The sequence below is a fragment of the Solanum verrucosum genome, unplaced genomic scaffold, assembly GCF_900185275.1.
Source record: "Solanum verrucosum unplaced genomic scaffold, falcon-dt-bn FXZP01000051.1, whole genome shotgun sequence".
In the NCBI taxonomy this organism is placed as follows: Eukaryota; Viridiplantae; Streptophyta; class Magnoliopsida; order Solanales; family Solanaceae; genus Solanum; species Solanum verrucosum.
This window is the reverse complement of record NW_026020110.1, coordinates 802,060-817,681: the sequence shown is the minus strand read 5'-3', so window position 1 is coordinate 817,681 and position 15,622 is coordinate 802,060. Positions and strand designations below refer to the sequence as shown.

Below are 15,622 nucleotides of genomic sequence, written 5' to 3'. Positions count from 1 at the left end.
TAATTTATTAGTACCCCACTGACATTATAGCTTGGTATATGGACAAAATTAAGTCCAAAACATCAACCAAGTGAATAGAAAAATACTTGAATTGTATTTTCTTTTGGCCAATCATTTAACTGTCAACTCTCGACAGATTTAATTTCAAGATCCTCATCACCATTTATAATTTTGAGCACTACATTATATTCAAGATATCGTCGACGGTTATTTGATGTCGATTCTAATGTGACATAACTTACTAAGCTCACTTTATTTTTTTTTATCATTTACAGGTACCTGAACATTTGTCAAGGTTTTATAAAGTGTTATGTCAGGATGCTCCTTCTAAAGCACTTGCCTCATTATTATGACCATCTTGATCATTTACTCCTTTTCTTCTTCAAGAAATTTTATCTTTCGAATCAATTAATTTATCACGCTTCAGGCGTGCCATAAATTATGTCCTTCAAGGACTTTTCATTGGAGCATTCATAACTGGATTATAACATAGGGTCAGTGAATTCGTCTGACAATTGACTTAAATTATCTCTTCAACGAGGATCATATAATTCATTATGTATAACTTATTTTCCAGTTGCTTATCTCCCCCTAATGTTAGAGAATCTAGCATTCACTCAACCTTATTTGGGGACTCATCTTTGTGCATTGCGTAATGGTGGAGCAATGAAATAATATACTGTACATTTAAATTTCTAGATGAGAATTATTTGGTTCCTGACCCTGAACCAATTGTGATAGGCGAACCTTGTTGGCTTGATACGTACAAGTGTTGTTATACTTTAAATAACACATCTCTTACCAAATTTCTTTTGAGAGTTTTGTTCTCATAATCAATGGTTTAGTTTTAATTGGAGGCATAAAATTTATGCTTAAACCACTTGGATATATACCAACATTATCAATATAGTTTTATAATTTGAAATATGCTCTTAATTTATCAATTCGAGCAAACAACCTTTGCAAAAATCAAATTGTAAGTTGATAATAAAGCACATGTGACCATAACATAGATGCATCTATTAAAATCATATAATAGTAAATGGTCCACATGGCAGGTGAACGGGCCCATATTCACCTTTTTATACATTTCAAAATTCTAGGAGATATAATCTCAACCTTAGCTGGTACAATGATAGTTTTATCACGAGAACAAACAACACAAGAGAATTCTTGAAGAATTTATTATTTCTTCAATATAAATAACCACATGAATTCTCTGTAATTTTCGTATCATATTTAAACTGGGATGGTCATTAACCGGCCATGCCAACTGATATTTATTTCAATAAATTTCTAGTTTATTTTGCATGTGATTTCATCATCATGTCCATACTTAGTTACCACAAACAATAAGCAAATATGTGTAATCTTTCACGTAAATATTTATAACCCACTTTGATTGTAGTAATATGAAGATCTTAAATCTTTCCATATTTTATAGTCTCAATATTTTTTTTCTTTGATTATTTCTTTGAAACTTAAAAAGTTTCTTTCGAGACTTACTACAATTTCAATATCATGAGCAATTTTATTTCTTAGGATATTAGCACGTTAGCTCACCAAAGCTCGCAATTAACATTGAATACTACCACATATTTCATAACATTGTTTGTGTGGTGACATCTCTTTCAAAGAGAAATTTATATCATTATTGTCATGGTCAAAATCATTACAAGCAAAACTTGTTTCTTGATTTACTTTTGTCATTAGTATCTCCTTCCTTTTGTTTATTATCAGGAAAAATATTTTGATTTACAGAGATACATAATCAATGACAATTTTTTGTGGCAAGAAATGATTTCCTTCTTTTGCCCTTTCGGTAGTTCATACTAAAACATACCACAATATTTGTGATGTACTAAAAGTACTTGACCAATGACCATTTATACCAACATAAAATTTCTTTATTTCTCTCTAGCCTCCCATAAAGGTGAGTTGTGGTATTTATTAAACCATACATGAGTATGTCTTTTTTTATAATTTTCATCATCTCTTGACACATTCACTTCCAAGAATGGTCCACTTTTCATGATACTTATCACAGGTCACATTCTCTTCAAGGGATTGACTATAATCATAAATACATGCTTCATAATTATTCCTTTCATTAGAAGTTTATTGTCAAGTTTAGAAATTTATCATATTCATATGACATACCTCGACATCACTTTTGAAAGGTCAAGTGCATCTTCACTTTATATTCTTTTATTTTGATGGAGAATTTATAGAATCAAATTAGTTTGCACATACAGTAATCGCGTGTCCAATACCTTTCATACCAAATTTGATGATAAAAATTACCTTCACTCTTTGAAGGACAATTTTGAGAACTCATATTGTTCTTTCTTTTACAATTATAATAATGATGACTATTATTATTTTGTCCATTCACGTCCATATTCATATGTCTGATCATAAAATAATTTTGTCATCTTTCAGACTTTTATTGTATTGCTATCACATTCACTTAAATGAATGGAGCATATTCAGTGGGACGGAATTCCCAATTTTTAGCAAGAGCATATCGATTTGCTCAATCATCATTATATATTATTGCATTGGGACTTTAACCCAATGTCTTATCCATACAAAGGTGTGTTAGGCCAAAATGCGAAGGGACTTGAACCCAAAATCTTATCATCATGGTGCATCGATACTTTAATCGATGTCTTACCCTTTTGGTGCGGTGAAATTTGAATCCACCGTCTTACCTCAATCAATGACATCATATAGTCCAAAATAAAATTGATCATTGAGCCTTTAAAATATTGTAACTTTGTTATTAATTGCACAAATAAATTTAGTCATAATAACACTTCAAAAGATCATATACAAGTTATTACCTTTGCTAAACGAAACATAGGTGGCTCTGAATACTATTTTCAATTTAAAAGTTTTATGAGTAATTCACTTATTGAAAGATCAACAAATTAATTCTCAACATTGACTTCATTTGTTGCTAGTTAAGAATTTTTTTTTCTTCAATTGTAATTCACAGATAAAGCAACTAGAGGTAAACACTAATAATCACAATAAATAAAATGATACCTCAAAATCCAAGAATTAAATACACACTTGATAAATGGACCTAATAAAGTCTACATGTCAAATTGTCTTAATGACATGTAGCAGATTTTATAAATTTCAAAAATTAGCATACTCTTTTGCATGTATATACAAATCAGAATTAAAATAATTAGTATTATGAAGGAGGTTTACCATAAAGCAAAAATATACAATTAGTTTACCATTGCCAAGTTTGTTAATTGCCAACCTAAATGACATGCCAATGCCACTTCAAAGAATCTTTCATGATAGAAAAGTCTTTTTGATAATTCCAAAGGAAAATAAAATACTTCTTCAAATATTAGTTTGCTTACCTTTTTAAAGCAACTATAAAACAAATTATATTAGTACATATAACATATTATTATAATTCAAGAAGTAAATGATTAGCTAGTGACAGATAAACAAGTGTAAAATAATCAATGATGTTGATCAAAATTAATGTAGGTCAACATAAGAAATTTTAATACCTTTTCCTTTTTATTTTGATATGGATTCCTTAAATCAACTATATCTCCTTTAAAAGCAATTATGTATTACTAGGTGATAACCACAACAAAGTATCAACCAAATTAAAAATTCATGTTATGCACTTTTAGTCTTCTAACGATTTTGGTGAGTTCTATTCTTTCAACAACGTTATCAATTAAATATGTACTAATTATCCTTCTAATATTTAGCTCAAAAATCCATGATAACATTAACGATAATTACATTTGACACGTCAAATTTAGACTATCAAGTGTAAGAAGACTTATATAGCAAAATATAATATACTCTATACTATTTATGTTTTGGCTAATGCACTGTCGGAGATGCTCATAGATAAAGAGACTCGTACTGATAACGTGTTATAAACTAAAGTATAACAACTAAGATAATAAGAAAGAAGAGAAATAATATGTGTAGTATTTTCTTTCACTTACTCTTGCCTCTTTCTTTGTTACAAGAATAGGGGTATATATAGTTGTATACACTTGTGCCCAAAGTGTGATACATGGATATCTTCTTGCCATGTATACACTTTGAACACCAAGTATATCAAATGGCTAATTAGTATACACCACATAGCATTTTGTGTGTGTATTAATCTTACAACACTTAACATATTAGTGTGGACATCCAATTTACAACAACCCTGAATTGTATTACAACTATCATTTATATTTCATACAACTTTTCAAAGTTGTAGCTCTTCTTTTCCGATGATTCATGATCACCGGATTATCAATAGCTCAAATCAATCCCATTACAAATCACCACACAGTCCACCCACAGTCACCAAACTCTCTTTTCCCCATATTTTTGGTCCAAACACCATGACCAAATTTTAATGCCGAAGAGAGTTTTTCAATCGGATCTAAACATCGATTTTCATGAAGCTCATCGGAGCTACACTTCTACTTAAGCAATGAACATAGAAACTACAATCTTCTTTGGTTCTTATAATTACAAATTAAAAAACAATAACGTAAAAGAAAAAAAATGCATAGAGATTGGGCATCGCATGGTTTCATGGAGCTCCTTGTTTTTTTGTTGGAATTTGATGATTTTCCAATTTGGTTATTATGTTGTTCATTGTTGTTGTTGAGTCTATTTTGTGGTGGTGTGGAGGTGAGAACTTTAGATTGGAGTTGGGGTGATTGTTGTTTTGTTCGCCGGAGAAGCCATCTCCAGTGAGGTTGGTTGGAGAAGGAGAGAGATGAGGAGAGCAATGAGTAATTTCAACTATTAAAGGTAAATTGAATTAATATCTCATGTGATCACTCAACTTTGAATAGTTTACTTAGAAAGTCACTTAACTTTGAACTGTGCACTAAGAAAGTCACTCAACTTTATTTTATAACTCAAAAGTCACTCAACTATTGATGTTTTACTTAGAAAGTCACCTAAGTATTGATATTTTACTTAGAAAGTCACTCAATCAATTTAAATAATTTTCCATTAAATTTTATTGTAAACTATTTTTTAAAAAAATAATAAGATTTCTATTTTAATTATCTTATTATTCTGCTCCAATTATTTAATTATAATTTTCTGAAAAAACGTATAGCAATTGACCCAAAAAAAAAAAAAACTTTTCCGTTCTAGTAGTTGTTTGATTGGAATTAAATACGTTAAAAAATTATAAAAAAAAATAGGATGTTGGAATTGATAAGAAGTAATAAAAAAACGCACAGTACCAATAAAAAAAAAAAGTTGAAAACAAAAACTACATTTCAACGAAATTCAATAAAATAATTTAAATAATCATCTTATTATTTTTTTAAAACTAGTTTAATTATTTTTTGTATTTTTATAAATGAAAAAATTATTTAAATTGATTGAGTGACTTTCTAAGTGAAACACTAATAGCTGAGTGAATTTTAAGTTATAAAAAAATTGAGTGACTTTCTAAGTGAACAATTCAAAATTGAGTAACTTTTTAAGTGAACTATTCAAAATTGAATAAACATCACATATATTAACTCAAGGTAAGTTAGGCTATGGACTATAATAGAAAAAAAAAACCCAAAAAGGATAATAATTAATCTAAAAGAATTCATATATATATAAAACTATTTTGTTTAATGATAAATTTTGACCCATTTGGTCTTTAAAAAAAAAGGAGAATACTCCATCTTGTTATTTTGTAGGTACAAAAAAAACGTAGTTCTATCTTTAATAGGTTCATTTCTTTAGTGGAGGAAAAAAGTGGATTTATTCACTAATCTTGTTTTGTGAGAGGCAAAGTTGTCACATATTTGGAATTTGAACTTTGTAATGATTCTATTCTTGTTCATTGTGGAGTTGTATATATTCCTCACTGTTCACTTTTATCTTATTTTATTATTTATATAATTTTAAAATTAGCTTTTTCAGCAAAAGATTTTTGTTCTTCAAGATTCGTTTCAGAAAGAGAAAAAAAGAAGAAAATGGTCACATTGTCGTCCTTGTGTAACATTAAGAGGAGTGAACCCTAAACTTGCCGACCCACAGAGAAAAACAACCCTAGTTTCCATGGGGACCTGCTGTAACAGTAGCACAGTTCTCAAGCTTTGTTTTTTGTGGCTACAACTAATCTGTGTGCAATGCCATGGAAGGATACTCAAGGATGATACCTCCTCATCTGATCAGTTTAAGAACAGATTTCAAAGGATTTTTCTGAGTATACTTTTTGGTATGTTTACAGGATTGATTTGTGCACTTGTTTTTGCTTGGCTTGTTCGGAGTTTTGTTCGTTACATTAACAAAGCCCCAATTCTCAAAGGCCCTGTTGTATTCTCTCCTAAAATTCCATCCAAAACTCTGCAATCAGCTCTTGCTAATGATACCCAGTTGATAGGGTCAAGTAGTTCTGGAAAATACTACAGAACTGTTCTCGATAATGGGCTTACTGTTGCAGTTAAGAGAATGGAACCTGGTTCTCCACAGTTACATACCAAGTCATTTAAGAGAAGAATACAACACGAACTTGAACTTATTGCTAGTTTGAGGCATAGGAATTTGATGAGTTTAAGGGCTTATGTTCGTGAATCGAATACGTTCTTTCTGGTTTACGATTATGTAAACACTGGCAGTCTTGAAGATGTAATGAACAAAGTTAGGGAAAATCAATTGCAACTTACCTGGGAAGTCAGGCTCCGAATTGCAGTTGGGATTGTTAAGGCTCTTCAGTATCTTCATTTCTCTTGTAACCCCACTGTTTTGCATCGGAATTTGAAACCCACAAATGTAATGTTGGATGCTGAGTTTGAGCCTAGGTTGGCTGATTGTGGTTTGGCTAAAATCATTCCCACTTTAAATCTCCCTGCTGCATCAAACTATGGTCCTCCAGAATCTTACCAGAGTTGCAGGTATCATTTTTTCAAATCCAACACGACGTATGAATTTAGGTTTTCGATAAGTTTAATTGCCTCTTGTTGATGCATTTATGTTGGCCCTCTGATCAACTTATTTAATTCTTGTTTGCTCTGCCTATGTTAAATGATATTTGAGGCAAACTGTTGCGTTGCGTTATGGCTGGTGTGTTTGTAATGAACACAATTTGCTCTAATATTTGACATAGAACTTCACAAGTGTAGGGTTTCTTCGGTTCTCTTGTAGTTTATATGATCAACGATGTTTAAGTTTTGAATTTGCAAAAACTAGTTACCTATCTAATATCTGTTCTTTGACGCAATACATACATATGTTAAGTGATTGAACCTATAGTTGTTGCTATTTCGCAGCAGGTATACCGATAAAAGTGATGTATTTAGCTTTGGGGTTATATTGGGTGTTCTATTAACTGGAAAGTACCCAACAGATCCCTTCTTTGGGGATACATCTACTGGAGGAAGTTTAGCACGTTGGCTTCAACGTTTGCAGGAAGCAGGCGATGCTCGAGAAGCATTGGATAAGAGTATTCTAGGGGAAGAGGTTGAGGAAGATGAGATGTTAATGGCAGTAAAAATAGCAGTGGTATGCTTATCAGACATGCCTGCTGATCGACCTTCCAGTGATGAGCTCGTTTCCATGCTCACCCAATTAAATAGCTTCTGATTAATTACTTTGGTCGAGAGGGAAAGCAGTCAAGGATTCAATTAATCACAAGATCTTTAAGGTTGTTCTTTTGGCTTTCTAAGGTGATAGTTTGCTGTGTGCTTTTGGTAGTTGAGCAATGCCTTTTGGTTATCACAATGAGCACGAGTGTAGTTGGCTCATTCAGGAAATATGACTGAGCGGAAGTACTTTTTACCTCTGGAAACAGAGCTGAAACTTGAGAAAGCACTTGAACAATTATTGGTAACAGCCTCATTTTGCCAGGATTGATTGACCTTTGTATGTAAATTTGAGTAATGTTGTTAATTAAATGATGTTTGTTTTAGAAAGTATTTGCTAACAGGAAGAGAATATGTAACAAATGCACTGGCAGTACAGTAGTAGTTTGTGAACATTGGAGACATTTGCATTGATATTGTTTTAACCTTTTCTTAATGATAGTGTGTTTTGTGGGGTTACTCTGGTTGTCCTTTTGCAAGGCAGTTTTTGTTTATCTATGAATCACGACTTCTTGTGGCTCTGCAAAACCAAGTTTGTTTTTGATATTTCAACCTAGCTCTAAACTTTTATCTCCATTCAAATTTTGGTGGTCGACACTTGCCGCCACACAAGGACCTATCTCTGTTTTGAGTTAAAAAATATGACATGGATGAGCCCTTTTCTTAAATGACAATGACATAGATGAACTAGATTTTTAACGGATGACATAAATGAGTATTTTCTGAAAGTTCGATGACATATTTGAATATTTTCCCTTAAATTAAAGAAAAGTAGTGCCCTTGAAATTCAAAACCTTTTAAGGTGTGATGGCACCCAACTTTCCTCTAGTTGGGTGTACCAAAATGAGATAATCAAAATAAATTTACCGTAAAACTATTTAAGTCTATCATAAATAGTGACAATTATCTAAAACAAGTCATAATAAACCCCAAGAACAGGTTTTACTAGAGTACTAGTCATATTTAAATCACTAATGTCTTTTCCCATTTGAAAATCTACAGGAATATCGAGATTAAGTAGAGTATATATTCTTCAAGTGACACTTCCAACCAAAGTTGTACGTAGCTTAGCTAAGGCTTGGAAGTAATACATTTCGAAAAAAGAAAATTCATGGAGAAGAAATTATAATATTTTTTTACGTTTTAGAAAAGGTATAGTAGTAAACTGCTTTTTTCATTTTAAAAGGTAACACTGCTTATTAAAAATCTTGTATACGCCACTGATCGAGAAATTTACACAAGAACAGTTCTCAACCTCTCTACCTCCAACAAAATCAGAGTAATAACCACTGTCTTGGCAACACTCTTAGAGTAAGCTGAAACTAATGTTTTTAAAATTATATACATTTTTATTATTGCGATTTTTAGTTGGTGGTTTGGGATATGAATTTTGGGACCTATTTTCACACTAAAAGTCACGTCTGTACATGATTGTGTTGGAAGAATATTTTTACTATCTCAAAAATAAGATCGTCTTTAAATAGTATTCATGACATTTTATTACTATTTTTAATTACGAAAATTAGACGTCGGGGCATATGGCATGCTATCATTCTTTTTTGGGAAAAATGACAAATATATTCTTGAATTATCGTAGATAGTATATAAATATCTTTCGTTATACTTTTAGGACACTGATGCCCTTATCGTTTAATTTTTGGAGTGTATATACCCTTTGGACTAACGGAAGGACACGTGTCATGATCTAAACAGTCTATCAAACATTTATTTAATTTTTATCCATAATTAAAAAATTGATCCGATTAAATAAAAACCCGTCCAAATAATTTAAGACCCGCACCAAATTATAACCCCAAACCCCCAATAGACTATCTTCTCGATCTTTTCCTTCCTAACAGAGAAGGTTATAGTTTGTTTTTTTTTAAAGTTAAATCTCATATTAATTGCTACCCTAATTTAATATAATTCTCATCAACAAAGTAAGATCCACCAATCTTTTTTAGACAAAATAAATGACACAGACAAAAACTCTTTGAATGTATGAGTAGAACTTTGGGGGTTTCTCAGTTGATGGAAATGAGATTGATTTTTTCTTGTTTACGGAGTGTCCTCTTGGTCGCCATTATTGAAGCTTTGTAAAGAGAGCTAGAGGTATGCTCGGCTGCTCGCTGGAGCTGTTGGAACAGCGGTGAGGGAGAGATGGGTGCATGGTGGCCGAAGGGTTGCAACCTCGCCGATTTCGCCGGATCACCGGATGCTGGGTTTGTAGCAGTTAGAAGTGGCTTTGTTTGTGGAACTTCCCCGGAGAAGATGGAGTTGCGGTGCAGTCTTTGGTTGCCGGAACTTGAGAAGAAAGGGAAAATTAGATTTATTTGCAGGTGGGTCTTAAAATTATTTGGTGGGTTTTTAATTATTAGAGTCAATTTTTTAATTATGGGTAAAAATTAAATAAATTTGGATAGGCTGTTAAAATCGTGACACGTGTCTTTCCGTTAGTTCAAAGGGTATATACACTCCAAAAATTAGACGGTAAAGGCAATAATGTCCTAAAAGTGTAACAAAAGATATTTACATATCATTTACGATAGTTCAAAGATATATTTATCATTTTACCCTTCTTTCTTTTGTGTATAAATACTTCAAGTACTCGTGAATGGGTGAGAAACCAATGAGGAAAAATGCTAGAGAGTAAATATCAAATCTTTCTCAATTTATTTTGTTGGGTTTCCTATCGAGTTAAAATCATTGTTAGATTTTATCTCCTAATTTATACTAATAGAATTTGTTGAATCTCAGATGATAACACTCACATCTGGTGAAATATCCTTTAAGGACAATTCAATAGGCATGCCTATGACATTACCGTGATTTACAATATTCCAACAATCTTATGGATATTTCTTATGAATCACGGGAAAAGAAAATAGAATAAAAGCCAAATATGACTAACGAAGTTGAGGCTGTAACAAAGAGACCAACAAAGTTTTTTGCAAAAGATTATGATGAGCTGTTGGTGGAATTTGAAGAGAGGACGCAATGATTTAGATGTTAGAGGTGATATACGTGGCTAACTTTGGAGTTCTTTGTATTGCTTGGGCCTTTGGTGACATGGTCTTTATTCTTGTCTACATTTGGAGGTAACAATATTGAAAAATATGACTATATTAAATTTAAAGTCAATAACAAAATTGTCAAGAAAAGAGCAAGGAAAATTGACAATTTTGCTAAGTTAAAATTTTATTTGAATAAATCAGATGATATTATTGTTGTGGTATTTTTTAAGTATATATATGTCACACTAACACATTATTGTTAGTGTGAGTGAATGAGTGATAGATTCTATGCACTAATATTTGTTAATTCTCATGCATTCAATAATCTAGGAGAAACTATTTTTTATACGTTTGTCAGATATTCTAGACAATTTTCTTATAACGTGAAATATTTGAAAGTGTAGGGGTGAATTCTTAAAGTTATCATATTTGATTTTGGAAAAAAAGAAAAGATGTAATATTTATGGTTGTACGTATGTTCATTCTATATATGTTTATTGTCTATGCTAATTAATAAGAAATGTTGCATAGAATTTTTGCGTTAATTAATAGTTATGTGATCGAGAGAAATATTGTAGTGAGGGGAAAAAATTATAAAGTTTTTGACAGTATATTTTTGTTGAAAAGTGAGAGTAATATCTTACGTGACCTTGTTGTTCAATATAATCTTGAAATGAGAATTTGAGGAGAAGAAAAATGACAATAATGGAGAAATGCTTTGTGAAGGTTTCTTTTATAATTATCTTATTGATAGTGGTCCAAAATTTATTATGTTTTTATTTCTTCTCTTGCTGAAATGTTTTGAAAAGAAATATTTGATGATAAAGTGCTATAGTGAATTAATATTTGTTCCACTATAGGGGTATACTGAAATTGGATCTCAAAATTTATTTGTTGTTGTGAGTTTTACCCTTGGTAGGGATGTAATGACATGAGAATGAGCCAAATAACTAGATCAAATTATGAAATCTAAGTTTAATTTGGAGTTGGTTGATAATGAGGTGGGGGTAATTTTTTTGCAAATATTTAGGTTGAGATAAATCCAACGAATCTACATATTGTGGTTTCCAAACAACATTGACTGTAGTAGAAAAAAAATTTCTAGTGGCAAAATAAATATGTGTTTATCACATAAAGTGAAACAACATGTTGTGAGATGAAATTATATTAATAAATTATGTGAGGTTAGAAGTGAATTTGGTCAATTCTCTGACTAAAATTTAGAGAAAAAAATTTATAAGTGAAGCTTCAACTAGAATGAGTCTTTTCTCAAAATTGCATATTGAACATAATGGTAAGATCTCATGAAATAAGTTCATATGGATAATAACAAGTCATTGTTTGATCCTGTGCACTATAAACGTTTTTCCATTTGTGATAAAGTGAGGTTGAGTTGCAAACTTCTAATCCATTACCATATCATTTATAGGTGGTGTATTACTCTGTAGAATACACTTGATAGGTGGACCTATATGAGTGTGGAGTGGGGCCGCTTCTATGAAATTGTGACGAATTTCTAGAACACTCATGAATACCAGGATATGAGCATGGTCTCTTAACGCAAAACTTCGATAACAACAAAGACTGTGCAAGTATAATGTGATAGAATAAGGCCTCATTTGTTTGCATTTAATGAAGGTCTGAATCTTAATCATTCAGATTCAGTCCATTAAGTGTGTTTGGTTTTTAGGTCTGAATCTTAATCATTCAGATTCGGTCCATTAAGTTCATTCGTTTCTTTTTTTTAAAAACCTGTAAATGGATCTGAACGAATCAAATATGTAGTAAAGTCTTAAAAACATTCATACTTATTTAATATGGTAGAAACAAATTGCGTTGCATCTCTCTCATTACGTGACTTTCTCTCTCTCTTTCTACAAACATTCCTCCTCTCTTTTCTTAACGAAACACCAATTTTTCCTCTTGAACTGGTAAGCTTTTATAATATTTACAAGTATTTCTTATATATATTAACAACTTTTTGAGGTGTATTGATTATATCAAGAACTCTTGTTGTAATAATATTTTTGGATGTCTAGATATTTATCAAGAACTCAATGTTTTTGAGTGAAAAATAGTAGTCATGATTAAAAATAACAACTATATATACATATTTGAGGTCTCTTATGAAAATTTTGTTTAGGCCAAAGACACTGAAAACTTCACCTTTACCCTTTTCAAATTTGTGTACAATTATTTTTTTGAAGGTTCTAGTGCAAGAGTTCATGATTGGAGTCCAAGCTATGCCTATATCTTGTTGGTGACAAAAATGATGGAGCTCCTAATAATTCTTCATCACAATCATCGGTTTTAGTTGAAAGAAAAGCTTTGAGGAAGAAAAGAAAAAAAATTCATCTCAATTAAAAATTAATGAGAAGATGGGTATTGCTTTGGAGTTATTGATTAAAAGAAATAGTGTGCCTAGCTTTCAGAATGCAAAAAAAATAATTAGATGGACTTGGATAGAAGAACCATTATACAGTACTTCTGTTAGTATATTTTGTGAAAGTGACAACTACGAAAAAGCATGGATGATCCTAGAGGTCCACAAGTTAGAGAACTGGATTAAGGTTATCGGAAAAAAAAATGAATTCTTTAATTTTTTGATTAGCTAGAATATATGTTAGGCGTTGATGATGTGAAAACTTCTTTATTATTTTTCGACTTATATCTATCATACTTATTGAACTTTTTGATATTATATTATGCCTATGAAATATTTTTTATTCGTGATATATTTTCTTGTGAAAGATGTTTATTCTGAATTCTTAAAAAAATCACGTTACAATAATTTTTATATCGATATGTAATTTTTATTTGCATATCATATAATTTAATTTTTTAAATTAGATTTAAATATTTAAAAAATTATTTTTTATTAAAAAGTAATTTTTTTGTTGAAATGAAATTTTATATTATTTTATTGATATAATGTTTAATTTCATATGCACATTCAGATATTGAAAACAGACAGTCTTGATCATTTAATGTTCAGATCTAGAAACCACATCTTAATATACATATATGTATTCAGATCTAGATATCTAAATCTTAATGTACACTAATAAACACTCAACTACACCTCATCCAATACTAGGTGTAGGCAACCGTAATCTCGTATAAAACCCAACAAAGAGTTGGGGTTGAACCCATAGGGAGCGGTACAATATAGAATTCAATTAAGAAGTAAAGGTTGTGTTCTAATCGGTTATAGAGGTAGACATTATCGAAACCAAGAAAAGTAAATTAATTGTTTAACAACGAATGTCAGATAGGGGGTTAAAAAGTGTCAATTATCAACTACAACAATTACGAAAACATGGGAGTAGATAAGTAGAGAGGAATTCTCGGGGATGTGAGCGATTATGGGCAAATTTCGATATATGGGTAATTGTAATTTACTAACAATTGCCGAACCTCAGTGGGTATGCTAGACTATAGATGCAATAACTTTCTCTCAAACAACTATTACGATTCAAGCGAGTTCTCTTGAACCTCGACAAGTTTAACAATATAAATAGCTCAAAACCTTAATTCATCTATTCTCTCGAGATAGATAGGTAAGTTCGAATTAAGATTCACTCTCTCGAGCTGAACCCACAACAACCCAATTGCTACAATCATCAATCGATAACCTTAGCTTTAGAACCTCTTTCTCAAGCAAGCCCAAAACACTAAGCTATAATTGCATTTGCAACTACAATTTATGAGTTGTCCTCAAATGCAAAGAAATAGAGAAATAAAAATAGAAAGGGAGTCAAAAATCCTCCTACCAGGATATGCCTGGGGTGAACTATGCATATCGGTGACTCCATCATCTTGGGCATTAGTGCCCGATGCAACAACATCCTTGGCTCCACTGGAGCCCACCATCGAAGTATCTCTGAGCGATGCCTTAACCGCTGTCTGAATTATGGTCCCCTAAAGGTCCTCCAAATCTCTATACACGGCTGCATCATGAACACCCAGCTCTTCCTCATCGGTCTCAGCCTCAGACTCAGCCTTAACCACATCTATAACAACATCTCCGATAGTAGTAGTCGAAGGAACCTCAGAACTGACTGGAACATCAGTGCTCGGAACATCAGGGATCTCAAATGTGGCGAATAACATTGATAGACCAATGGACTTCTGCTCGTCCACTTCCTTCCTCAGCCCAATAACATCGGCATTCAAGGCTGTCACAACATCAGAATCACCCTTGCCCTGCTCACAAGCCTCAACCCTCAGTGTAAGGGAATTTAGTGCAACCCTATGTGTATTTATCATCCCCCTTTGCTCTCTCATCTCAGCCTTGATCAGGGCTAAGACATCAATAATAGCCCGCTCAATCAACCTAGGCACATCAGCCTCTACTCGGGAGGCACGCACATCAATAGATTGAGCCAAATGACCCATCTTGTATAACATGGCCTGGGTGATAAGGGGTCAGAAGGCAGCAACATCAACAGTAGAAGGATGGTGTACAATAGATGAACCAGGAGAGGAAAAAGTAGAGGGACCAGAGGTACCTGTAGGCTCACTGGCCTGAGGGGGCAGTATTGCCTAAATCGGTAACAAATCAACATCAACTACCGGAGACGTATCCACAATGCAACTCTCCTCCAATCAACCTTATCCCTCAGATACTCTGCCTCAATTCGCCGGATGTAAGTAGAGGAAGTGGGAGTCACTTCCACATCCATTTTGGCAACTATCGGAACACGGGCCCACCTACACAACTTAGTGATCAATATGGAAAAGGGAAGAGAAGTCTGCCTCTGCTTGGCCCTCATGGCCATCTCATGCTCAATATCCATAATGCAGCCCAAACATTCAGCCTTTGGATGCCAGGGGATCGACTCATTATGCGACGGCATAATAGTGCTGCTAATAAACCCGAACCAGTATATGGCAGCCACACTTAGGTCTCTCTTCTCAATTGACATACCAGCCTCAATCCACCTCGGGGTGGTATCAGAAATTAAAAGTGCTAGCCAACCCTTCAAATCATCGAGGGTTTTCTTCTGAACTTTG

The 15,622-nt window shown here is 32.5% G+C and overlaps 2 protein-coding genes across 3 annotated transcripts; one reads left to right on the top strand and one right to left on the bottom strand.

Moving 5' to 3' along the window:
• Window positions 1-5,925: 5,925 nt before the first annotated feature.
• Window positions 5,926-8,051, top strand: LOC125825382 (inactive leucine-rich repeat receptor-like protein kinase CORYNE). 2 transcript variants are annotated; one of them, XM_049504727.1, is made up of 2 exons: window positions 5,926-6,905; window positions 7,281-8,051. In XM_049504727.1, exons 1-2 carry the CDS (start codon window positions 6,070-6,072, stop codon window positions 7,591-7,593), a joined length of 1,149 nt encoding a protein of 382 aa, XP_049360684.1. In that variant the 5' UTR covers window positions 5,926-6,069; the 3' UTR covers window positions 7,594-8,051. The 2 variants fall into 2 exon arrangements, with proteins under 2 accessions (XP_049360684.1, XP_049360685.1); XM_049504728.1 differs by having other exon boundaries at window positions 7,284-7,593.
• Window positions 8,052-14,527: 6,476 nt separating this feature from the next.
• Window positions 14,528-15,004, bottom strand: LOC125825349 (uncharacterized). The gene has a single exon (XM_049504693.1). It carries the CDS (start codon window positions 15,002-15,004, stop codon window positions 14,528-14,530), a length of 477 nt encoding a protein of 158 aa, XP_049360650.1.
• Between the last annotated feature and the right edge of the window lie 618 nt (window positions 15,005-15,622).